Genomic DNA, 27,115 nt, shown 5'->3' with positions numbered 1-27,115 from the left:
TACTGCATGATGTAACAATGCACAGTATTATAGATCTGTGTTTCAGATTAACAATTATTAAAACTTAAATAACTGATCTTCTTCATTTCTTACATCAGCATCACAAATTTATACTCCAATTATTTGTAGTAGAATATTGGGCATCAAGCCTGAAACACTGAATACTAGAAAGCAGGGGGAAGATTGAGGAAAAGGGCCCAAACATTTTACCATAGAGAGTTCATAAAGCTTAGGCCAACAGAATTACAGAACAGAACTTATAAATACTGCGTAAGAAAGTCTTGCAAGGCCATTCATCATCATCAAGGGAGTTAAATGAAGTAAGAAAAAAAACTTTGTATTCTTTCACTAAGTGAGGGCAGAGGCAAAAGTCTCCCTCCAAAAGTTGCCACTAAACTATAAACTTTAAAGTTGCAGTATGGGAAAAATATGAAATATTTTCCCCTTAATGCAACTTTAAAGTTTGGTTATTAATGTATTTACAGATATTAAATACATAAGGAGTAATCACAGTAACTATTGTGATTGTGTTTACATTTGATCTAAACATAGTCATAGCATATGCCCCACTTTCATCTTTTTTCCTGTCTTGCCCATTTTGGGAATGCAGTGCATGGCATGCCAAGTCATAGGTAAAGCATGACCTTCAGCATGATGAGCTTCCCGTATTTCCCTTTCTCAGATATCTCTCCTTTAAGTACCTTAATAATTTATCTGCCTCATTCTAATGGCTGCTATCTTCTACACATGTCTTTCCTCAGGTTTCTGATTCACAGCTACATGGATACTGTTCCCTCTACTATAACCTACTGTACATCTGCGTTCTCTGTGTCTTCATTTTTTTTTTAATCTCCTTGGACTTTTTCCAACTCAGCATTCTTTCCACAGTTCTTCCCGCCTGAGGTCTAGGATTTTTGGCTAAGCCAACCTTTTGTTTTCTTCACAGTAGCTTAATTTTTTTCTCTTTCATTTACACAGCCATTGGAATGTTCATCAAATTTCCATGACAAAATTTGTATTTACTTCACAATGAATACACACATCTAGACTTGAGCCAGTTTTTACAAAGGAGAAGAGCAAGTTTTCTGAGTTGATTTGTTCCATGTTTTGAAAGAGAAGGAAAAGATATGAGACAGGCACTGAATCACATAGGAAAATGAGTGGGGAAGATATGGTTATCATATCTGGTCTGCAAAAATCCATATGACCAATATATAGCAGCAAAAAAATGCATAAATCTATCTCTTTGCTTCAAACTAATAGTCATCTGTACTTTTGTAACCTTGATATACTGTACTAGTTCTAGAGGAGATGGGGAAAGCTAAAGTTATTAGGTGAAGTAAAAAGAGGGAACTACAGATAATTTTAGGATGTATAAGCTTTTACTGGATTCTCACACTCATTTTCCATGACGATCAAATTCTGTCCACACTATCCAGAGGGAAAGGAAGGATCATCAACTGCTTCCAGGACTTACTCACCTAACAGGCAATGGATCATGCAGCACCAGGAGGAGCAGCTTCCATCTCAGCATTTTGAATGGCATAGTAGTGAGTCCCATTCTGTCTGCTGTACCTCTCAAGAAAAGAGATACTTTCTAATGATGCTGGAGGCATGTATTTATATCACCTAAAAGTAGAGCCAAATCCTCCATACTTCCCAGAAAAACATAGTGAAGTGAAGGCCATGTCTGCAATCTGCTACCATAATTTACCTTTCCACTTCTTCTGGAAAAAATGCTGGGCCAATCCTGTTTCCATCAGATACAGGTAACAGGGCCATCATGACTGCAATTCTAAATTGGCACTTGCTCTTCTGAACTCCAGACATACATTCATTGACACATGGACTCACGTTCTCTGACCAGTGAAGACAATGTAACAGCTAGTCAGGGATTGCTGTCTATTGTTTTTCTTTCCAAGACAGCTCCAAATGGAATAGCCTACACAGCTGAAGCTTGACAAGTTCATAAGTATAGGCAGTGGTAGAGATATTAGAATGAAATATTGTGGGGCACAAAGGAAAAACTGTTAGCTTTATCTACATACTCAGTTTTGGCTAGATTGCAAAACATGAGTGGAATGGTGTAGTTGTCTGGTGGACAGTTCCTCCCCCCCCCCAAAAAAAAAGTTTTAATGTATTCAAACACATTGAAGCCAGACTAGCTAACCTTATTGTGTGAATCCAGGCCATACAGATAATTTTTGGTACAATGTGCCAGAACAAAGAAAATTGGTTTGAATAAACCATAATTAGCCATAGGTGAGTAATAAGTCCATGCAATGCATGTTAGCAGAAGCAACACCTCTCCTCAAAACATTAAAACAGTTGCATGCTTTGGAAGACTCATATTTCTAAAGCTGTCTCTAGCTGCACAACTATTTTGCTCAAAAGTCCACTGGAAGTTTTGTCTGTAGGTGCCTGCAATCAACCAGGAGCTGCCTATTTTAATGTTTTAAGATGCTTCACTGATGCTAACGTATGTTGTGAAATGCCTCTTTCCAATGCTTTGCAACCCTAATAAGCATGTTGTGCAAACACAGCCTACAAGCATACATCTAAATCAGGGAAGGAAGGAAAAGATAGCTTGGCTAAGGTTATGCAGCACACAAAGCTATCCAGAGGTTTGCTTGTTCGTGGTTTTGCAAGTTTTATTATCCCGGATAGTGTGTTGCTTGTAACCATGATGTTTAGGCACACTATGAGAATCCAATCGGTTGTGATTCATTTCGGTAAACCATTCTTAAGCACAGCAACCACGTTCCTTTGTGAACACAACCTTAATCTGATGCTCCCCATCTTGCATGTTCTCCCTCAAACACGCCAGCAGCGCCAACAGCCGCACGGACCAAGCTGGCCACCAGAGTCAACTTCCACAGGTCCCCGCCGAGCCAGACGCCGCGTTCCCAAAGGAGAAGTCTGAGGCAGGAATCAGAGGTTCGAATTGCCTCTTCCGGCAATGCCCGCAGACCCGCACTTCCAATCACTTCCCGAGAACCTTTATTGTGGTTTCCCTCTCCCTCCAATCGGAAGCCGCTCTGCCCCTGGCGTCTGAAGGAGGCCAGAGCCCTTCCGCGAGAGTCAGCTGCTCCTCCGGCCTGCGCGCGCGCCTCCCCAGCGCTCCGAGACGGTTGTTTCTCCGCCCCGCCCCCTCCGGCCGTGGGCGCGCGTGCTTCGCTGGAAGGAGGAGGAAGAAAGTTACTGAGAGAGGGGGGAGGGAGCAGTGCGATGGGGGCGGGGGAAGGAGCCTGCCCGCTTCAGGCGCAGCCGGATAGCCCGCCGCAGTCGCGGTCGGGATGGGGAAGAGCAGCGGCCGAGGCAGCCGGAGGTGAGACACCGCGGGAAAGCAGGGATTGGGGTTTATCTCCAGGCGGGCGGCCGGGTATTTCCCCGCGGGACTCAGGCGGCTGCTTCTGAAGCGAGGAGGAAGAGCGAGAACGTTGAGGCCGGCCTGGAGAGAGGGCCCGGTGCCGCTTCGGCTGGGCGCTGCGTCGAGAAGTGGAAACGAGGGAGGCGAAGGGGCCTGGGTGCTCTCCTGCCTGCGTGCGCACGCACACCCTTCCACCAGAAACTTCGCGGGGCCAAAAGGTTTTCCTTGGGGCGGCAGGTGCGAAAACCTCGGGGGTTGGGTAGGGTCCAGGGTGTTTGCTGTAGGTGCGTCTTCTCCCTCCCTCCCTTCTTTCTGCCTAGGCTGAACGCAGCCTGGTGGAAGGATCCGCGGGGTGGGTGTGTGAGTGAATGACGAGGGTAAAGCCAAGCGTCGGCTTCCTATCTTTATGCCTTGGCGTTACTTGGTGGAAGTCCCTTGATGACTGTGATATGAAAAGCTGAATGGGAACGAAGAAGCCTTTTCTTTTTTGTTATAACGCCCCCCCTTCCCCGTTTCTCCGTCCTGATTGCTGCGCCTTCTAGCTGCCTTCCTAATTCTGCTCTGTCTTGTTTAGCTACCTAAGCATCTTCTTCCGTAAGGCTCAACAATTAGCGTGTTGACTGTTAGCAGCATGGAAATGACCACCACTCTATCTCTTGCTCTGTAACCTGGAGCCTTTTGTAGTGTGGACTGTGAGATACCACAGGATTATCCCCCTCATGCTCCTCTCCAAACAGTTCTCGCTACCTGAGTAGGGAAAGGAGTAGGGAAAGCATGGGACACCAATGCCAGAAGCTGCAGTGTTTGTTTACAGTAAGGAACTGAGGTCTGTCAAAGTGGAGGGTTGTTAAAATGATCTGATGCTCCATTATTTATGATACCCTCATATTTGCAGAGCTTAAGCCAATGCAGATATCCTGTAGCATACTCAGGCATGTAACTGTATATGAAAGTTTTCAAGTAGATACTTAGCACACTTTTAACTTTATGTCTTAGTGGATTATTAAATGTACTCGAAGAGGTGCACTGAAAAATAAGAATAAACATGGTTTGTTTAAAGACTAATTAGGGTATCATCTATCAGTATTCACATTAAAGGTTTATAACATTCAGTTCCAAAATTAATTAAATGGTAAGCGATTCAGTTACATTTTAACCATGGATGTCTACATTCAGGTTCATGGGAAGTGTATGAAACCTGTTCTATATATTTCTTGAAAACCATACATATTAGGTATGGTTTTAAGCACCACTGCTTAAAATGCTATTGCTTATAACATAGAATGCAGGAACAGACTTCAGTGAAGTTTAAAGATGTTTTAGTAATTTAAGAACTATAAATGTATTTTTAAGGCTAGAAGTTAATCCAATAACTTAATTGTATTAACTGTAAATTAATTAAAGTAGGTATTTTAATTTCATTATCATTATATGATAGAAATACTTAAGCAAAAAGTGTGTCTTTTTTTCTTAATACTTAACTGAGGTTGTTAGTTGCATTATATTAATGCCAATCAAAGCAAATATTTGTAGCTCAGGGTTGAACTGTGGAGTCCTTGGTGCTCTCTGAGGCTTGTTGTTTTCTTGCAGACGTTTCATTGCCAGACTAGGTAACATCGTCAGTGCAAAGAGGGAGTGGGCCTTGCTCTCAGTTTATATACCGTGGCTTGCCCTGCTTGTGTTGGTAGGGGTGTTGTTCTCTCCTTGGGAGTTCTTTGATTGGACTGTTGTTTGCTGCTTGGTTGATTGCCTGAATTAATAGTTCCTTGATTAGGGTGTATTGTGCTGTTTGATGGTTCATCTGGTGTTAATCCCTAGTGTTGATTTTTGCATATCTGGGTGTTGATTGCTGGCAAGGGAGTGTAGTGGTCTTTTGGCTTTTCTGTCGTCTCTTTTGGATGGTATGTAAATATTGTTTACCTCTATGTGTCTGTTGATGGCTGCCTTATCTGAGTGCCAGGCTTTCAGGAGTTCTCTGGCGTTTTTGGATTTGGCTTGGTTTAGGATGCTCACAGTTTCCCAGTTGAAACTATGGTTGATTATATTAATGCCTTGTGAAATTTACATTAGATGTATGATTGCGACCTTGTGCATTTAAATTTGACACATAGGTTATCTGTGCTTCTTTCTACTCTTATAACCCTCTCCTCCTAATTATTAAAGAAATGTTACAAATTACTGAATAAGACAATTCAGCTGCTTCTCAGTTATGGATCAGTTTTCCCTAGCAACTTGTGAGACTTGAAATTGGACGGGGGGAGGTTTAAATTAAATTAACTGTATAGCATACACATGCAAATTATTTTAGCAATAACTCCTTCTCATTTTCATTATCTGTATATGGAGAAGATTAAGATTTATATGCCGAATCTTTATATCTGTCTATCTTTCTATCTATCATAGTGTTCAAGGTATCAGTGTTTCCTTTCATGTTAAAAAAAAAATAGTTTTACAAATAAAAAAGCACTTTCAAGATGATAGTAAAATAACCAAGATTTTTTTTTTAAATATTAAGAAACATAATAATGTATGGTTATATTTTACTCCAGTAAAGCAATTAAAATATTGGCTGAAGATAGCCAAATAGTACCTAAAATTAAAAAGCAGTTTACAATAGTAAATACGAATTGAATATTATTTTATTTCAATTGTTCTTCCAGTGGAAATTGCTAAGATAGTGCCTGATACATTTCATATTAGGCAAGATGATTACTCACAATATGGACTGCTTTTATTATTGATAGTGGAATGATGACTGACAGACCAAAGAACACATCAGGGATGGCGTACACAGATGGCTTGGTAATACTACCTAAGAATGTAAGAGTTATATTAATCACAAAAAGGGTTCTATATAGGCATGCTGTTTTCCAACATAATTACCAGGTGTTTCCTGGAAGTCTATACAGTAAAAGGGCATATATGCAATAGCCCTTCCACATTGTTCTCCCATTTACAGCTCTGCTGTCCTACTCCCTTCACTCATTTTCTGGAGGCCAAGCACACCCACCTCTTCAATCTCTCTTAATAAGATTTATTTGGAAGTCCCCTGAACATACTTTTTTCCTTCTCTGAACCAGTTCCAGTTCCAGTTTCTCTGAATCCTTCTTGAAAGGTGATGCCCAGAACTGGACCCAAGACTTAATATAGTATCTGACCAAAGGAGGAAAAAAATGTCTGATTTGGAAATTATACTTCTGCTAGTGTAGCTTCAAACTGCATTTGCTTTTTGAAGCTGCACATGTCATTCTGCTAGCTCATACTCATGCAATAGTTTGCACTCAACTATTATCCCAATATCTTTTTCACAAGTACCGTTATCAAGTATTCTACATCTTGACTTTTTTTTTCTAAACTTCTGCATCTGTCTCTATCAAATGTCATTGTTACTTTCAGCCCATTGTTCATCAAGATAGTTTTGAATTTTTTTTCTGTCTTCTATGGTATTAGCTATCCCATTCAATTTTGAATCAATTCCTAATTTCATAAGCATACCTTTTATCTCATTAATACTGAAAAGTAGAAGACCCAGAACCGGGAAAATCCCTGGTTATCTATTTGTACTTTTTCTTGTTGATCTAGCCCTCATTCTATTTGTTTCATATTATCTTTTTTGTTTCAGATATTCACTCAACTTTCTATATTTAGCTATTTCTGCTATCCTCCATTTTTTCCTCATTGTTTGCAATTGTGGTTTTAGTATCTCTTATTTAGAAACTCTGAATATCGTGAGCCTATTTTCCCTTAGTTTCTCCTGTCAAGGGCCCCTACTTAGCACTGCTCTGAGTTTATTAAAATCTGCTTTCTTGAAGTATAAGATACACTTTTGCTCATGCATTTCCACTTAATCAGCTAAGTACTGATTAGTATCAAGTTAAGGCTAGCTGATTCTCTTGTGCCTTCCTCCCTCTAAAGGAGAAAGTTATCAGAAACACAGTTCACAAATTCCTGGAAGGATCATGCTTGGCACTTTGTCTTCCAACAGAATTAGAGTAGTTAAAGCTTTCTGTAACTATAACTTTAGCTTCTTTGAAACATCTACAATTTGCTTTTTGAAGGTTTTGACCATATCTTCTTACTGACTAGACAAGTGATAGTAGATACCAACAGTACTTCTTTTATCTCATTCAGATGATTTCTACAGTATTGCCAAGTTTATTAATTTGGACTCCTGAGAAAAATGGGTATTTAACATAGAGTGCAATTCCTTCTCTATTTCTGTTGTTTCTGTTCCTTCTGAACAAATTGTGTCCTTTATTTGCTATAATCGAGTCCTGGAAACATTCCACCAGGTCTCCATTATTATATTTACTGTTCTGTAATAAAATCTAAACTCATCATATGTCCCATATTATAAACATTAGTGTATAGAGGCTGCATGTTTTATGTATCAATATTCATACCACATAGGCATTTTTCACTGAGTGGTTTAAGAGCCTCCATTTCAATACCCTCTCTTTCTACAGTAAACAGTTTTTTATCTGAGATCCTCATTTGAGGAGTTCTGTTTCTGACTTTTCAAGCCTTTCTAATGAAGATTACCATGCTCTGACAAAACATATTTCTTCCAATCCTTGTGAGGGGCACTCTGTTTCATACCAATAATCTATCTGAATAATTCCAACCATGATCCTCGGACCCAAATGTCCCCCAGTGACACAATTTGTGCAGCCAATTCTTTTATTCCTTGACTTGCAATATTCTTCTTTCCCTTTCTAGTCCTCCATGGAATGAAACGATGGATGAAAATACCACCAAAGACTCAGAGGTCTTGAGCTTCTTTCCAAGATCATGATGATGCAGTTGTAGCTGTTCTTTGCAACCTAAAATAAGTCCTTGCAATTTACATAAGCTCTGGTTAGAAAGCTTTATACCCCAAAGTTTAGAAAGAATTAAGATTAAAAAAATTAAACGTAGCAAAACCAAATGGAACCTGCTAAGGATTTAGTTTTTTGTTTTTGTTTTAATATTGCATGTAGAAAAACACTGGCCTGACTGTAGTTCAGCCATAATCATATCAGATATTTAGAAGATTACCATAGGAAGTATAACTGAATCCTGAAATAACCTTAAATATGGATATTTAGGAATAAGCTTTTTGCATATACTTACAGAACAAGTGTCAAAATGAATAGATCTCTGTATGACTTTGTTCTGGGAATTAATTCAGCAGTATTTTAAAAATTGAAATGCATCATTTGTAAACTGAAGAATATATTCTCTCTGAATAAGGACTTTATGACTAGAATGTCTGAAAAGTTTTTATTGGTTCTGTAATTAATAACATGTAGTAGGGACACACAAACTTTCCTTTACCTCCCATTAGCTCTTACACATGAAATAAATGTGGCATACCTGTCAGCCCTTTGAGATAGATCACTGGTGATGTTGTGAACTACTGGAACTCTATTGTTATAGGATACTAGACAACCCATGACCTGTTGGGCCATCCTTTCAGAGATATTTCTTTACCTAAACAGAGAAACAGAATGACCTCGGACAGGCAAACAAGCAGTGGGAATGGGAGTAACTTCTGACTTCCCGCTGGCTTCCCCATTGACGTGGCTTGCAGGAAGCTGGCAGGGAGTGTCGGAAATCACTCCTCCTCCTCCTTGGTTGACCCATGGAACTGCCTGCCACTTGGCTGTGGGGAGGGGAAACAAAGGAATGACCATGGGTGGGCAAAAAAGCAGTGGGAGCATGACTGACTTCCAACTTCCTGCTGGCTTCCCCATTGACTTTGCTTATGGAAAGCTGGCAGGGACTATTGGAAATCACTTCCTCCTCAGCTGACCCATGGAACTACCTGCCACTTTGCTGGAATGAGAAACCAAAGGGAGCCATGGACCGTGAGGAAAACTGCACCCCCACTCCCCATCCTGGCTTGTCCCCAAGGGCCCCCACCCAGGGAGAAATGGGGCTTGCTTGTTGACTGCTGGCGCCCCCCAGCCAGCCCTACCTGGTCAGCAGACATCTAAGTTACTCCCTTGTCCTTCCCTAGCCGCCCACTGCCATTAAGAGAGTTCAAATTTTGGGCTCAGTTTGAAAGCAGCCAGTCGCCGCTTGCCCATCGGGCATTGCCACCAGCTGATTGTGTGCAGGGGCCAAAGGGAGGTGAGAAGGAGGGCAGGGATACACCCTTCCCATCTTCCCTTGTGCCACACAACCTACGATCATAGCTCTGCTGCTAAAACAGTATTGACTATGTATCAGAAGTTGTTCCAAAACATGGTATGAAATCACAGTGTCACTTAAATCAGTGTTTGTGATACCAATAAGTCAGCATTCCTAGTAAATCACAAGTCTCTGAGTAAACAAGGAAGTATGATATCAAAAGACTCCCCAAGGTAAAAACTGTGTGTGTGGTGTGAAACCGTAAGTTTTTACAACTAAGCCATAGTTTGTGATAGGAAATCTTAAGTATGAAAAGTAAATCAGTGTTGAAAAAAAAATTCTACTTGTGTTTACATGATATCCTGTACTCGGAAACAAAGAGCAACACAAAGCCTGAAGCATGTTTTTTGACGTCTCATTGCTGGAGGTACCTTTATTTATAGGCTTACCGGCCACTCCCTTTCTTCTTTTGCTTGCTAAGTAGGCGGTATCAAGCAAAGTGTGTCCCAGAGGCTATAACTGAAAAGCGCTGCTCCTGTGCTTTGTTACTTCGGCACAGGCCTCTGGATGCTGTTTCAGTCTTGGGTATTTTTCTTCTCTGCCAAATAGATCATGACTGGTGAAGAAAGTATGTGTATACAATCATAACTCCCCCTCCCCCTTTTTTTCAGACTTTGAAAGATGATATGAAGAACACATAGAAATATTTCTGCGAACCAAAAGAAGAAATGTGATATATTGCCAATACTGAGAAAGAACGATCAGCATAAAATCCCTGCATACAGTACTAGCTAAGAACTCCTGGTTTTTGATAGTTACTATTATATTTTAAAAACCTTTGCCAAAATGATATTGCATTAGAAGTTAAAAGGGAGTTGAACATTACAAAGATAATCAATATCTTTGATTACTTTTTATGGTTTTTCAAATTACATTAACTTTATTCACTGGAATTTCTGATATGTTTATGCTCTGTTTTGGCTTCTGATTTTAAAAACTATTTTCGTAAACCAAATAGAGCATAACACTGTTATCTAAGTGCAAGCTGAAGACTTGGAAGCATGATCACAGTGCCATAATTTTTAAAGGCAATTGTCCGAGTTTGCCTTGTTCTGCTCAGATTCCTTACATCTTACTTTATAAATCTATATTTGTTTCCTAAATAATGGCATGGGTTAAATTCTTGAGAAAACCTGGAGGAAATCTTGGAAAAGTTTATCAGCCTGGAAGTGTGATGTCCCTGGCCCCCACCAAAGGCTTGTTAAATGAACCAGGACAAAACAGTTGCTTTCTTAACAGTGCTGTACAGGTAAGAAAGAGCTATAGTACATCAATCCTTGTACTGAATGTTGAACGTGTTATACTGAAAATATGTTTTATTGCAGATATGTTAATCTAGATTCCTGTTACTGTATATCAAGGGTTCTCCATTTCATAATTTTGATTATTTTTATATCCTTTGTAAGAGAAAAGTCTTACAAAAGTGGCAACAGAGAGAAAATGATTACTCTGACTACTAATAAACTATTGGTGGTTTATCTAAGATGAAATAATAAACATGAAAAAAATCTTGTAGGACCAGACCAAAGAAACCAAAACAAGAAGTAACAGAATGAAAGGCCAAATTTCATAGGATGCTGAAAAGATATTTATTTTGGGAAGAAAAAATAGTACAATGGATTTCAAAGCTCTCAGCAGGGCAATGCTTAATATATAGAGTGAGAGATTATTTAAAATATAGCCAAATGCTATTTTAAACAGAATATAAATGCATATAAAAAAAGCTGATAAAATTTTATTAGAGTAAATGGCAAGCAACCTCCTGCAGCCTTCTGGTGTTTTTTAAAAAGTGATAAATTTGCCACTGCTCTGTCAAGCGCTTCCATACCTTGCTCCCACTGCCAGCTCTAGCACTGCTGCTGCTCCACTATCTGGCAAACAGCTGATTGGCACACCAGGTATTCCTTTGTTGTGCACAGTGGTTTTTAATTTATCAATGCGGCCCTTTCTTCTCTACAACTTATGCAGGCCTGCTTTATACCATAATAATATTCCCATATTCTACAAACACAGAGTTTGTAAAGTATTTCATAACATAAACATTCAAAGATAAACTTTAACTTCTGTGAAAGGTTTCTGTGACTTCATAGTGACTGATAGAGGAAGAAGCCAGATTTTTTTTAAAGCTATGTGTTTAAATTCTTCCAACGAAAGAATCCATGTTTGGGCATTTTACTGTTTCTTCAAACACACTTTTTCACCATAGTTGTATCATTTTATATCTCTCTTAATAAAGGTCATTTTAAATATCCTTTTTCTGATACCAACTGATCAACTAGAAGTCCACAAGGAGGACCTAGATAAAACATTCAGTATAAGAATACTGAAAACAGTTGCCACATTTTATATGCCTTAACACATGGAATTAACAAATGCCTATTGATTACATGAGAGCAAGTTTGGTGTAGTGGTTAAGGCACTAGGCTAGAAACCGGGAGACCGTTAGTTCTAGTCCCACCTTAGGCACAAAGCCAGCTGGGTGATCTTCAGCCATTCACTCTCAGCCCTAGGAAGAAGGCAATGGCAAACAACTTCCAAAAAACCTTGCGAGGAAAACTGTAGGGACTTGTCCAGGCAGTCTCCAAGAATCAGACACAATTGAATGGATTTTTAAAATGGATTTTAAAAAAATGATTACATGGTGCAAAGGCCAGATCCCAAAGTAGACATTTCATATTGTAGTTGAAGTAAATATTGCTCAGTGTATAGTAATGAGCTCCTTCCTTCAGAAATCTTAGTCCAGAATAAGATTGTAGAATATGGTTAATTCAATACAAAGTTCCAAAGATAAACTGTAATAACAACAACAATTAGCCAAGAGTTACTAATACTTCACAAAAAAGTAATAATTATTACAATATAAATATTAGTAACCTAATAGTGTTAAGATTTCCCAAATGTGAAATTTAGATCTACTATGCACAATATTAAAGTGCCTGAATATTTCTCCCAATTTCAAGTTTATATAGTTTATATGGCCCTTATACTGTAGTACTGAATTTATATGTCAGTGTATGTTGGTTATCTTTGAATCTTGGAGAATATCTAAAGTTAGAATTAAATTTTAATTATTGTTGATAGGAGAAAGTAAAATATTAAAATTATGCTTTGCATATATTATAGATGTTTTTCAAATAACATTTTTATTGCAAGGCCTGGGTGGTTGTCATAACATCCTCTAATATACAGTATCCTTTCCAGATAAATATTTGTACTTAGAATAATAATATTTTGAGTTATAGCCAACATCACAAGGACTTCAGTTACTGCAATTGGAATTTCTTTACTACTACCCACATGTTTTCCAAATCTCTTCTTTGAAAGTTCCAAATCTTTTGGAGTAGATTAGATTCCCTCTCTGTCCATTCTTTTTCAATTCAGCTCAGGCCCTTCATTTTGCTGGTGGGTAGTTAACGGCATTCTGTGTAGTCACGCTGGCCACATGATCACAGAAGTATCTACAGACAAACGCCGGCTCTTCGGCTTTGAAAGAGAGATGAGCACCACCCCCTAGAGTCGGACACGACTGGACTTAATGTAAACTTTACCTTAGTTAGTGGGGAACAAAGTTGGTTACAATGATTGATCCAGTAATGGTGGTTATCATTGTTAGCAAAATACTGTTATTTGACAACAGTCTGACTGCAGTTGCAATTTCAGTTAGTCAAAAAGTATTGAGTGGATTAGAATTTCATAAATTTTACTAGTAAAGATTTATTTATTTATAGTTCACATTTTTAAAGCTGTCAAACTTCTCTTTCTTCATTAAAGCCTTCTAATATTAAAATAAGCCTATCTTATTAAAGAAAATGTGGATGCTGCATATTCTTTAGAGATTTTTGCTGTTCTGTCCAGACTTAAATTGTTTAGTTGAGAATATTATAGTTTATAAATCCAAAGTGGAGTTTCACTGAATATATGTGAATGAAGTGTTTAATGGGTGCACATTGCTCTGAAAGCATTTGTATCTAACTAAGCTGGCAAGAATTTCCTTAATTGTTTTAATCATGCTGCTTCTTTCATGTACCATAAATAAAATACTGTTTGGAACTATCATCTTAATCATTTGGAGAGATACAGAGTGATCAAGTAATGCCCATTCTTCTTTATATCACAGTTCTGAAGAACCTTGGTTCAATGTGACGTATGAATGTGACAATATCTGTTGTAATGTTTGTATTCATTATATTTTAGGTTCAGTAATTGATTCTGGTTAACTAAATTTATGAATACTATTATATGTAAAATTGTATATATATACACACATAAATATATCTATGTCCTATATGAATAAATACAGCAAGCCAAGATAATTACTAGGTAAAATATTGCATAAAATTATATGTTGATTTAAACAGTAATGGACTGAGTGAGTGAAAAAAGTTTGGATAGGAAAAATTGATTATCATTTAACATTCGTTCAGAATTATTGCAGATTTCACTAAAGTTAAGAAAGAGCATCCCCTCAAAAGCAATGTAATTGTAGTATTCCATGCTGTTGTGTATCTGGAACAAAAAGTAGCAGTTTATTGTAGACATTGACCTTTTAGAATGAAAACAAATCTTTGGAGGCAAAAATGGATGTTAGTTTTCTCTTTTTTCTAGGTTTTATGGCAACTTGATATATTTCGTCGAAGTTTAAGAGGTCTCACGGGACACGTTTGTCAAGGTGATGCCTGCATATTTTGTGCTTTGAAGGTAAGCTTAGAATTTTCTTACTTGACTTGTATGAATGAGAACTAATTTTGGTGGTGTAATTTTCATGAAAATTTCTGATTCATTGATGTAACACATATCTAATAAGTTACTTTTAAAATCATTAAAAAAATTCTAAAAGTAGCATTTATTAATAGTTTTAATTGCTTTTGATCTGTATATAAGTCCAAAAGCAGGGATGGACATTTTTTTTTCTTTCAAAGGACATGTTTCTTCTGGTACAATTCATTGATTACCATAGAATAATGGTAGCATTGCGAAATTGATCAGAACACTTTTATTTTTTTCCTGACACCCTTTATTTCCTAAAAACTGGTGGCTCCAGTTAAAAGATAAATAATCCATGGCAGATATCTGGACTGATTACTTGTACAGGTATTTTGAAATTAGGTTGAGAGCTGCATGAATTACCCTAAGGGAAACAGATTGTCTGCCCTTTGTCTAAAACACTTAGATGTAAATTAGTAAAGGAAAAGAACTGGAAAAGAAAACAAGAAAGCATTGCTGGATACCAGTTTGTACTTCATTCACTACTAGAAATACTATGTTGCCTCATTTTGTTGCTGTTCTTGCTTGACTGCATGTAGAACCCATAGTCAGAGTGAGTATGCCAGTTGCTAAGGAGAGAGTGAAGATACAGCTTTCATGCCATATTTATAAGAAAATATAGTTAGCCATTGTGGGAATTGAGTTGCTCCAGTATACTGAGTGTTTGTTTATTTAAATAAATAAATAAGTAAGTAAAATACTGAGTGTTGATCATATGGCCTTTTATGATTTCCTCACAATACAGCAGGAGCAAACTGTTGCTGCTTTGGCTCAACTTCTCTGATCTCTTGTTGAAAGTTCTGTTTTCAATAAGCTCAAGGTGTCAAGAAAATCCTTGATGGAAAAAATAATAATTAAATTTTACATATTTCTAGTGATAAAAACATGATAAAAACATTACACATATAATTCTATTTTATTTTGAAGGTATAAGCAGAAATATTTATATTTATTTTTCAAATTTATTCCCTGCCCATATCACTCAGAGAACAACCCTGGGAGATTATGGGTGTGGGTATGCCACGCAGATTGCCCCAGATTTGTTCTTGGCTTTTTAATGTGATTTGATAGCAGCAGAAACAGCAGGATTCCAATTCAAACATATTGTAACGTCCATGGGTGCAGATCTGGGATTTTTTTTTAGACTTTCAACTTGGAGGAACAAAGTAGACATGGATTATGGCTTATCATGAGTAAACATGTCCAGTATTACGTGTTGGATACATGTGCTGTGTTCAAAATAGCCATCATTACAGAATTTTGTTCTGTATCAGATAGGGAACAAGTTGTCTTTTAGTTGCTGAATGTCAACTTCCAGAAGCCATACCCAGCTAATAGTAAAGGAACTTAGTTCTAGTTCAGCAGCATCTGAAGAATCACAGGTTCTCAACACCACCTCTAGATGCTGGAGCCTCTATTATGATATATTCAGGTATACTATACTGTTCCCAATCAGTTAATATATAAAAGTATGAATATTGCTGTTGAATTCCAGACAATATTTTCCCAATTCCAACATAGTCGAGAAAAAGCTCTCCCATCAAATAACATGAGACATGCCTTGGCTGAAAGTTTTAAAGATGAACAGCGATTTCAGCTTGGTTTAATGGATGATGCAGCAGAATGTTTTGTAAGTATTATAATATTAAAGTATTTAATGTTTATTTTAGATATTGTTGAGATGTCTGTACAAGAGCCATATTTGATATTTCAGTGAACAATGTAATATACTTCAGGAAAGGATGAATCAGTTTAGGGCCATATGCTTTTAGATTCTAAAAAGTGCTGTACCAACGATAATCCTTTTTTAGAAGATTGAAAATAAAGGTAATTTGTAATATGAAAAAATAACTTGTTTGACCTATTGTTTACAGCCAGTTATATAGAATTGGGGCATCGTTTCACTTGATACAAAGATTATAATTCTCAATGGGGGGTCCTTTAGTTTGTTTCCAGTCGCTATTGTTCCTTCATTCTGAGCATAGGAGCATAGAGCAAAAGAGCCTGGTTCATTTTAGAGTGAAACAAAAGTTGTTCTTGCTGAGAAAGAAATGACTATATTCAAGCATATATACAGTACTTCTTGAAGGCTTAATTGGTGAAATGTATTACAACCTGAAGGGCCATGTTGGGGACAGATAATGTTTGCATATGTCTCTCTGAGGCTTCTTAGAGTCAACACCAACTTGATGGCTCATCATAATTATTAAAATAAATCAACACATTTACTTATTTAGGAAAATATCCTTGAGAGGATTCACTATCACATAGTACCAAGCAATGGAACAGATATGTGCACTTCTAAATCCTGCATAACACATCAGAAGTTTGCCATGACATTATATGAACAGGTAAGATTTTTGTTCATATTTATTTTATTCCGTTGACATTTTAAAATCTCTAAAAATTAAAATTTTCGTTTACCTACAGTGTGTATGTTGCAGTTGTGGGGCATCTTCAGACCCCTTGCCTTTTACAGAATTTGTGCGTTACATTTCAACAACAGCATTATGGTAAGAAAAAAAAATTCTTTGTGCTTTCTCTTTTTTCTCTCCACTGTTCTCATAAGTTGACAATTTTAAATTCTAGTGAGAAGTAGAGATTAGAGCAAATACATTAGCTTTGATGAATGACCCAATTACTTCTTTATCATGTTAAAGCTGAAGAACATTCACATCCAAATGTGTCATCAGTTCCTAGGGGAGGAATATATTTATGTTCCAAAATTGCCATAATATTTGTTGTCAAATGAGAATGAAATATCTACTAAAGGTGGCCTTGGGTGATGTTTTATTGGTAAAGATACTAATGTGTTGACCACAATAGCATGTATCACATGATCAACTTCTGGTGACTTGATGGACAAGTCTACATAAATTTCATAACTGCGCAGAAGTGGTTTGCAGTTGCTTTCCTGGATGTTTTTCCAACTGTCTAGCTTTACAGCATTAGGATTTTCTGGTGCTCCCTCACTGAAGTAGTAACTAGGTCTGATTCTGCTTAGTTTTTTAAAGTTCAGTAGTTGTGTCTGGTGGCAGCTTCATCTGACCTTGTCTGGGCATGATCAAATCTTGTTTAGGGTTACTACATCAGCCTTTGTTTCCCTTCTTCAGGAACTAAAATAATGGCTTGAACTAATAGGAAGTTGCTTCCTCCCTGATGATGGAAATCAGAGTTTAACTAAACTATATCACAAGACACAGCAAAGGAAATTTCTCCTTGGAATAAGTTATCCTATTGACCTACATGGAGTGACTTCCCATCAGTCCAAGCTGTCATTCTGTTTCCAGGTAGAATGGGCATTTAGAGGTAAGCTAGATGTATCCTTTTTACCAGTATAATCTTCTCATTTTGATGGAATGGGCTAGTAAACATAACTTTTAGATGTCGTCTCATTTGCCCATAAATAATGCTTTCTACAAATGAAATGTCTAGGGAATGTTGGAATATAGATTTAAACTTTGTCAATGTAACCCAGCCATTTTAATTATAATGGAGATGTCTAATTTGCAATACATTTGCCTCATAAGATCAGAACTGTTCAAACCATGTTTTGATATCCAGAAGCATTTTTCAAAAAACTACAATCATAATAACAATAGCAAACTCAGAGCTCAATTCATGGGCTGTTAAGGTGCTCTGTGCGGTTTTAAACTCCCAAGTACCTGATTTTCTCCATGCTTGAAAATATATACATTCATATTTACATAATACATTTTCTTTTCTTGTACTTTTCTGTATTTGTAACATCCTGTAATATTTGCAGAGCCCTAAATAGATCTAAATTTGTAAAAGAAGTAATTTTTTTCCTAATGTTGCTTACCTTATTTAACGTAAACGGTAAAATGTCCACCCTCAACCATGGAAACTCACTGGGCAAATTCCAGTCATGATCTCATCCCAACCTATCACACAGGGTTGTTGTATGGAAGAATGGGAGGAATAAGTGCTACACTGTGTGCACAATTATTAGGCAAGTGAGTATTTTGACCGTATCATTTTTATGCATATTTTCCACCTCCAAGCTGTATAAACCTGAATGCTTATTGGATATAAGCATATCAGGTGATGTGTATTTGTGTAATGAGGGAGGGTGTGGCCTAAGGAGATCAACACCCTATGTCAAGATGTGCATAATTATTAGGCAGCTTCTTTTCTAAGGCAAAATGGGCCAAAAAAGAGATTTAACTGACTCTGAAAAGTCAAAAATCGTAAAGTCTTTCAGAGGAATGCAGCACTCTTGAAATTGCTAAGTTATTGGGGCATGACCAAAACAGAACCATCAAACGTTTTGTTGCAAATAGTCAACAGGGTCGCAAGAAATGTGTTGAGAAAAAAAGACGCAAATTAACTGCCAAAGATTTGAGAAGAATCCACCGTGAAGCTACCAGGAACCCATTATCCTCCAGTGCTGTCATATTCCAGAACTGCAACCTACCTGGAGTGCCCAGAAGTACGAGGTGTTCAGTGCCCAGAGACATGGCCACGGTAAGGAAGGCTGAAACTCCACCACCACCAAACAAGACACCTAAGTTGAAATGGCAAGACTGGACCAAGAAATATCTGAAGACAGATTTTTCAAAGGTTTTATGGACTGATGAGATGAGAGTGACTCTTGACGGACCAGATGGATGGGCCCGTGGCTGGATCAGTAACAGGCACAGAGCTCCACTTCGACTCAGACGCCAGCAAGGTGGATATGGGGAACTGGTATGGGCTGGTATGATTAAAGGTGAGCTAGTTGGACCTTTTCGGGTTGAAGATGAACTCAAAATCAACTCCCAAACCTACTGCCGGTTTTTAGAAGACACTTTCTTCAAGCAGTGGTACAGAAAAAGTCTGCATCTTTCAAGAAGACCATGAGGTTTATGCAGGACAATGCTCCATCGCATGCATCGAAGTACTCCACTGTGTGGCTAGCCAGTAAAGGCTTCAAAGATGAAAGAATAATGACATGGCCCCTTCCTCACCTGACCTAAACCCTATTGAGAACTTGTGGGCCCTTCTCAAACGGGAGATTTACGGTGAAGGAAAACAGTACACCTCTCTGAACAGTGTCTGGGAGGCTGTGGTTGCTGCTGCACAAAAAGTTGATCATCAACAGATCAAGAACCTGACAGACTCCATGAATGGAAGGCTTATGAATGTTATTGCAAAGAAGGGTGGCTATATTGGTCACTGATTTTTCGTTTGAAATGTCAGTAATGTTTCGTTTGAAATGTCAGTAAATTTTGAGTTGTTTGTTTATTATTCTCACTTTAACAGATGAAAATGAGATGGGGGAATTTTCGTTTTTAATTTAGTTGCATAATAATTCTGCACACTAATAGTTGCCCAATAATTGTGCACACATAGATATGCTCCTAAGAAAGCCAAAACCTCACTTTTACTTTCTTAAATATTCAGGTTTGAGGTTTATTAACATTTTGGATTGACCGAGAGCACTGTAGTTGTTCAATAATGAAATTCATCCTCAAAAATACAGCTTGCCTAATAATTGTGCACGCAGTGTATATATGCTACCTTGAGCTCCTTAGTGGAAATCAGAATATAAATCTTACAAATATAAATATAATAACATTATGTTTATTGTAATAATAATATGGGCTAAATCAAAATATTTCCTTTACAGCAATGAAATTGATAGAATGGTGGAAAGGAATGAACGACTCAAGCCAGAAATGTTTGCTGAACTGCTTCAGGCTGCGAATACTACAGATGACTTTAGGAACTGTCCTGTAAGTTTACCAAAGAAATACTGTTTTTCTATTTTGGTGAGAGGTTTTTTTTTTTTTCATAACAGTGATAAATCCAAACATGTCATGTTAAGTACAAAAGTTTATTTTAAAAAAATTTGGTTTAATAGATCAATGTGTCGGTCTATAATCTGCCTTCAAACACCTAAACTGTAAATCGGTTTAGTAAATTTCTTTGCAGGTAAAATTAGGACAAAATTCTGGGAAAAGTAACTCCTTGAAACAATGTATAAGGACCATTAATTATTTGTTCTTGGCTCTCAGATAAAATAACAGTTGTTTGAAAAAGGTAGGATATAATTGTTTTTAAAATAATGAATATTTCAAAATTCATTGTACAGATAGTCTTTATATTACTAAGTAGAAAAATGATCATTTTGGAGAATTTGATGTTAAAATAACAATTGTCATATATACATTTCTGGTAAAAATCATATAGCTTATTGAGATATAGAACCATTAATTGAAATTAAACACTTTAGTTTTATAAAACACAGTGGTATACCTTAGTAGTTATTAAATTAGATTATCTTACAATTTGTTTTTAAATCGTTTTTCCTTGAGTAGTTTTTCTATTATGCTATTGTGAGTGTTGCAGAAATATCTGATGTTGTTAAATAGCAGTGGTCAAACCAAATTACAGTAATTTGTTTTAGTCTCTACAGAAACCTACTTCAGTGAAAAGCAGCAGGAAACTCAGATGAATTGCTGCATAATTGCTAACATATTTAAATTTAGTAACTGACCATTTAGATCAGAAATAATGGAACATGATGTGAATAAACTGGAGATCTTGTCTGTTATAAAACATAGTCTAAATTAATCCTATGTGGTTTATAAAGATCTTGACATTCAAAAGCATCTAAACCTTACTATTTATCCCATTTTCTTTTGTAGAGCAACTGTGGCCAAAAAATTAAAATCCGTCGTGTTCTAATGAATTGTCCAGAAATTGTTACCATAGGATTAGTCTGGGATTCTGAACATTCTGACCTGACAGAAGATGTCATCCGGAATCTGGCAACACAACTTTATCTTCCAGGGGTATTGAACATAATAATTAATATAATTATTTTTCCATGCTCTCTCACACACATTAAAAAACTTTGAAATTTCTGAGAACAAAGTTCTCCATCTTGTCTAATACTACTATACTCAGAAGAAACCCAATCAAATGAAGTTGGGATTTCTCCCAGAAAAGCATGCATAGGATTGCAACTTGAAATTAAAAGATTTTTTTTAAACTTTATAAATAGCTTGCACTTGCAATGTCCTCTCTTCATTTACCACTATTTTTAATAGTGCTACAATTTTTTTAAAAAATTAAGATGTGTCTCACCTAGTCTTGGATGTATAAAACAAGTCTAAATACAACTTTTAAAATACATGCTTCAGCTAATAAAATATCTCAAGTGTCCTAGAACAAAATAATAGAAATGTATAAATGAATACATAAGAGTGTTTATGTCTATTATAGAATGTATAAAATACTTCAGTAATAAAGCAGCAGAAACGGATTTAAGAGAGAACTTAACATTCAGCAAAATGGTTAACATAATCAAAAGGTACATTCTGAAAAGTCCAGCCAAATAGCAGCATGTTTCCCTAGCTTTCCCTAGCTTGTAAAATAGTATCATTGACTCCAGGTATGAATCTCTGAGGAGGACATTCCATAAATAAGGTTCCTATTTATAGGTAAAGTTAATAGACCAGATAAGTACAGTCCATTTTACAATCTGCCTTTAGGGACTGATTTCTAGTATAGTACTAAAAAATGTTGCTCCAGTTTTTATAAATAAAAGTCTATAGAGATTTTTGAGTAAATGTGATTGTACTTACTTTGAGCTGAACAAAGAGAATATTATATTCATTTTACCTTATTTGATGTTTTAAAAATATGACAGCAGTTTCAAGCTCTTTTAAGAGTTATATGGCCATTCTAGATGCTCTAGCATAAAAATCTGTATTTTTCAAATAACCAAATACTATTATATATGCATGATGGCTTTTTAAATATTAAAAAGAAAGAGAAATGGGCTCTCTACACCAGCTGTTTATGATGGACTTGGAGAGGTCAGTATCCTAGCCAAAATTATTCTGACTACTTTCTATCTTGACTAGGATCTACTGGAAGATAAATACACAATATAGACCCATCAGGATTCCAGGCAGAATTTGTTTTAACTTCTAGAAGCTATTCATTGATCATTCCTGCTTACAGGCTGGAAGACTCAGGTTATTTCTCAACCAGGGTTGCAAGCTGAATCAAACAGAACATAAAACTTCTAATGAGTTTAAAACCATCTTTTTAAAGGAATCAAGTCTGAACCTGGGAAAATAATCTGCTCAACTGGAACCAGAGGGATAATAAGTGCCACATGATATATCCTGGGAGAATACTTGGCAGGGAGTGCTGCCTGATTAATTGTTTAGTTTATTAATTAACGCAGTTATTGTTTGTTTAATCAGTAATGGATTTTAAAAATAATTTTATTTAAAAATACTTCCAATTAAATGGGAAATTTTGGCAAACTGTATATTGGTTTGTTTACAGATAAGAAAATTTCTATATTAAAAGTTAATAATTTAGAATATGAAAATTACATCATTTGGCAAATACTGTAGCATATTGTCACCAATTAAAAGTACAATTCTAATTACACAGAAATAAGTTCAATGAAAGTAATAGGATTTATTCTGAATAGGCATCTCTAAGATTGCAGTATGCTGATGTAAAAGAATAATTGAAATCTTTAGCTTATATGCTTTGCTAAATGCAGTTAAAAAGTGGATGAAATCTTTCAATCTGGCTATGTAACTTTGTTGTTTTTTATCCTCATTTCTGCTTCTTACTAGCTTACCTATCATTTTTACAGTTGTTTTATAGGGTTACTGATGAACATGCCAAAAGCAGCGAGCTTTTTCTTGTGGGGATGATATGCTATGCAAGCAGACATTACTGTGCCTTTGCCTTTCATACCAAGAGCTGTAAATGGGTGTTATTTGATGATGCTAATGTTAAAGAGGTAAGGTTGTTATGATATTGCATTTTATATGGTGGCATCCAGATATGTCCTAAAGAGAATGAAAGATATTTTATATAACATTCTGACAATTTTGATATCAGGACATTACTTCATGTTTTCTAAGCGTGCACATTTTCTGACCTGAAATGAAAGATTTAGTTTTTGTTCTGTCATGCAGGGAATTGGCTGCCTTACTGACATGCATTACAAAAAAAGGAGCATATTCTTATTTTTCACATGTCTAAACTATTTAAGGAAATTTTAATTTGTTTGAATGTATATATTCATGTCCAGTTTATTTTAAATTGCATTACCACTATTTCTTACCTGAACTTAGTGATTACTTCTGCATTTGGGGTAATATTTTTTAGGTTGGAACAAAATGGAAAGATGTGGTGTCCAAGTGCATTCGGTGTCACTTTCAGCCATTGCTACTATTTTATGCAAACCCAGATGGTACACCGGTATCAACAGAAGATGCGCTTCGGCATATAATTCACTGGTCACATTATAAAGCCTCTATGGGAAATGAAGAAGAACTTGGTAATATAATCTGGAATCTTTACAAATTCAGACTTATTTAGTAAAATGAGGAGGTGCTTAACGTAGTGGTATTGATATATTGAAAGGTGGCCTACCAACATTATACTGGTAGTCTACCTTCTTTTCCCACTCATTGGGTTGTACATGGAAGTCTTCCCTATTTTTATCCTCAGACTGATTTTGTGACAAGATTTTTTTTAGATTTTTATCCCTTTTATATATATATAATACATACACACACACACACACACACACACACACACACGACTCAAGTTGAGCTGGCAACAGTCACTGGCCCAAAATTTTCCAGTAAACCACATGATTTATTTTATTTTATTTTATTTTATTTTATTTTATTTTATTTTATTTTATTTTATTTTATTTCTTATTTAGCAAATTTATATACCCACCCATTTCACAAACATGACTTTTAGCAGCATACAGTGAAACAAACACTTAGAGACAAGTATAAACTACCGTTATTATTAAATCATTATAATTATAATTTTGATAAATAAACATTACAAATAATTAATTATAAATAAAGACCGTAGGAGAATGGACCAACATCTTAAATACAATATAACTACTTTGCAGGCTCCCTGTTTTCATGGGATCCCCAAGGCTCTGCAAAAGCATGTTTTAAGAACTTTCTGAAAGGCTAATAGGGTTACTGACTGAATGAGGGCTTGAACCTTGGTGGCCTTACATTAATGTATTAATGCACAATTTCTTGGCTTCAGTGTTAGGAATAGGAAAGTTGCAGGATCTTTAGTTGTTGTTAGGAAATTAATAAGCTGGGTCTGAGGGATATTTAATTTTTCAGATGGGATGGAGTCCAGATATTAAATGGCAAAATGGATAAATGATTTTTTAAAATGCATTTTTAATTTAAATCAAATGTATTTTTGTAAAAAAGACTAGATTTTTCAAATAATAACTACATATTTTTAAAACCTGGATTTTGTTAGTCTGAAATGAAAGTCTACTTTGAATTTATTGGTTTGTAAAGGATGAAGTTTGATCATTCATCAAATATTTTTTCTATTGAATTTAAACTATGTGGTGTGCCCAGTATAATGTTGTTCAGGCATTTATTTTTAATTTGTTATACAGACTATTAATTAGAAAACCAATTTTAGAGCTAAAATAAGTAAACTTTTTCTTCTTAAAAGTAGTAATCTTTTTTAACATTCCTTTTTCCTAGGTTTTGAGAAATCTACTTTTCTTAAATCAGATTGTGTAAAAGAGAATGGATTTGAAAAGGGGGAAGAAACTGTTAACCAGAAGAGTAAAAAAATTCAGCTAGAAAACTCTGCCTTTACTCGGAACTATACTCAACCTAGTGTCAGAGGGTCAGGTATGTATTATACACATTTTTTAAAATTATTGGGTTGAATTATAATTGGGATAATTGCGAGGTTAATCATACATAATTTTTGGTTGGCTCTTAAAAATGTTGTCTGCTACAAGTTATTATGCATTACAGATGTTATCTACTACAACTAATTGCACATTATATAAAGTAGTCTATATAAAAGGTCCAGTTAACTACCATCTACAGTGATGCTTAAAAGTTTGTAAACCCTTATGAATTTTCAATATTTCTGCATAAATATGACTTAGAACGTGATCTGTTCTCCACACAAGATAGACAAACTAGATAAAGAGAACTCAGTGAAACAAATAAATCAGAAACAAAATTTGGAATTAGTTTGTAGTGGTCTGACTATTCCAAATCTGGTTGAGTGTGGAGGGAGAGTATAATATTTATAAACCTAGATTTTTTTTTAGAATTATTGGGTTCTTACCACAGAATCTAGAATATAGTTTCCACTTTCTCCTGTCAATAGCTTTGTTGCTGCTTCCCTCCCTCATCTGATTAAACTTTGAAAAAGGGGAAGTTATGACAATGAACCTATATATGCTGCTTCTTAGGTTTATTGTTTTCAATACCTACTTGGGAAAAAAAGAAATCCAAAATTTCTTCAAAACTTTTGAGGAAAAATGGGAGAACCCCCCCTCCCAAAATACAGGATACTCACCCACTGCTAATTTTTCTTAGTAATAAGTTTGGTATATGCCAAACATTTTATGTTACAAGAAGTAAATTTCTTTACGTTTGCTGAAGTTACTTTCTTTCGTTGGGCTATCAAAAAAGTTTAGAGAAGTCTGAATTAGATTGCCTTTTTGTCTGTTCCATTATTGTAAATGTATAAAGCATAGTAGCATTTATTGCTGCAGGTAAATTGGGACATACTGAGCATAGGGAAAAAGCAAAAGATATTTCCAGAGAGTGTGCTCAAAAGGCAGCTGAGATGAAAAGTTACGCATCATCATTGATAAAGGATCCTGACCGAGGATCAAGGAGAGAATCTGGAAAACAAAAAGGTAACAGAATTTTTTTGTGGCTAATTCCTCCTATATACCATAACCCTATCTAAGTTTACTTTGAAATTCTAAGGAACTTGAAAGAATTTTTTAAAAATGAATAAAATTTGAATATATTAATACTGTAAATAATTTGTACTCTATTCTGGTAATTTGTTTAAGATCTATCTGGAGAAATACACACTAATTTTAAGCCAGGATCACCACCCTCTGCAACTGGATTTAGGCATATTTCTAATGAACATCTATATGGTAGTCAAGGGAGAGGACCTTATAGACATGAAAAGGTGCACAATCCAATTAGACCCACTGTCCAGATGTTCAGGTCTAATAAAACAGAAAGTGTATCTGATGCAAAGAAGATAAACCACATGAAAGCTGACTGCACAGCTGGTTATGAAACAGATAGTAGCCAAGATTCTAAAGACAAAGGAAGTGTCAGTAGCAGCAGAAGTCGAAGCCGAGGTTGGAAACCCATGCGAGAAACCCTGAATGTGGATAGCATCTTTATTGAATCTGAGAAAAAATATTATAGCTCAAAATCCAAGCTAAATGCAAGCAATAAACCCAAACATGAAAAGGAGCAGAGTTCAGTCAATTGCCCTAGAGAAAATCAGAGTCAGAAAGGTCTGATGACTATCTATGAAGATGAAGCAAAAGAAGCAGGAAGCCAGAATTCATTGGATTTGGAAAGGAAAGGAAGTAGAGAAAAAAACACAGGATTTATAGAGAGAAAGGTTCATACTGATAATTGGCAAATACAAAGGACTGAATCTGGCTATGAAAGCAGCGATCATATCAGCAATGCATCTCCTAACTTGGATTCACCAGTTACTGAAGGAAGCAGTCCTGTTGACACCAACACTCTGAAAGACAATATTTCCTGCAGGTAATGATATAAAAAATATATTTGTGTTTAGACAAAATACATACATATTGTAGTGTAACCATACCATAGTACAAAACTCTCTACCAGAAATCTTAACTTTTAAAATGAAATTCACTATTTTCTTTCATCATAATAGACTTTGTAGTATTCCAATTCCATTGATAATTAAAAGCTTGGGTGAAAAGATATACAAGCTGATGGT

The 27,115-nt window shown here is 36.1% G+C and overlaps 1 protein-coding gene across 2 annotated transcripts in view; it reads left to right on the top strand.

The window, feature by feature from the left end:
* The first annotated feature begins 10,463 nt into the window (after positions 1–10,463).
* Positions 10,464–27,115, top strand: part of USP53 (ubiquitin specific peptidase 53) — a 29,280-nt gene continuing 12,628 nt past the window's right edge. The window contains exons 1-12 of one of the 2 annotated variants that reach the window (XM_063310154.1): positions 10,464–10,793; positions 14,150–14,242; positions 15,804–15,938; positions 16,546–16,659; positions 16,739–16,821; positions 19,941–20,046; positions 20,962–21,108; positions 22,941–23,090; positions 23,462–23,633; positions 24,841–24,978; positions 25,860–26,024; positions 26,187–26,913. In XM_063310154.1, coding sequence (XP_063166224.1) covers positions 10,650–10,793; positions 14,150–14,242; positions 15,804–15,938; positions 16,546–16,659; positions 16,739–16,821; positions 19,941–20,046; positions 20,962–21,108; positions 22,941–23,090; positions 23,462–23,633; positions 24,841–24,978; positions 25,860–26,024; positions 26,187–26,913 — 2,174 coding nt within the window. In that variant the 5' untranslated portion in view covers positions 10,464–10,649. Of the gene's footprint in view, positions 10,794–14,149; positions 14,243–15,803; positions 15,939–16,545; positions 16,660–16,738; positions 16,822–19,940; positions 20,047–20,961; positions 21,109–22,940; positions 23,091–23,461; positions 23,634–24,840; positions 24,994–25,859; positions 26,025–26,186; positions 26,914–27,115 lie in introns of both variants that reach the window. The other variant, XM_063310155.1, reaches the window with a different exon arrangement.

Source organism: Candoia aspera, chromosome 8 (genome assembly GCF_035149785.1).
Source record: "Candoia aspera isolate rCanAsp1 chromosome 8, rCanAsp1.hap2, whole genome shotgun sequence".
Classification (NCBI taxonomy): Eukaryota; Metazoa; Chordata; class Lepidosauria; order Squamata; family Boidae; genus Candoia; species Candoia aspera.
Note: the sequence above shows the minus strand (reverse complement) of the source record. Positions and strands in the feature narration are given on the sequence as shown.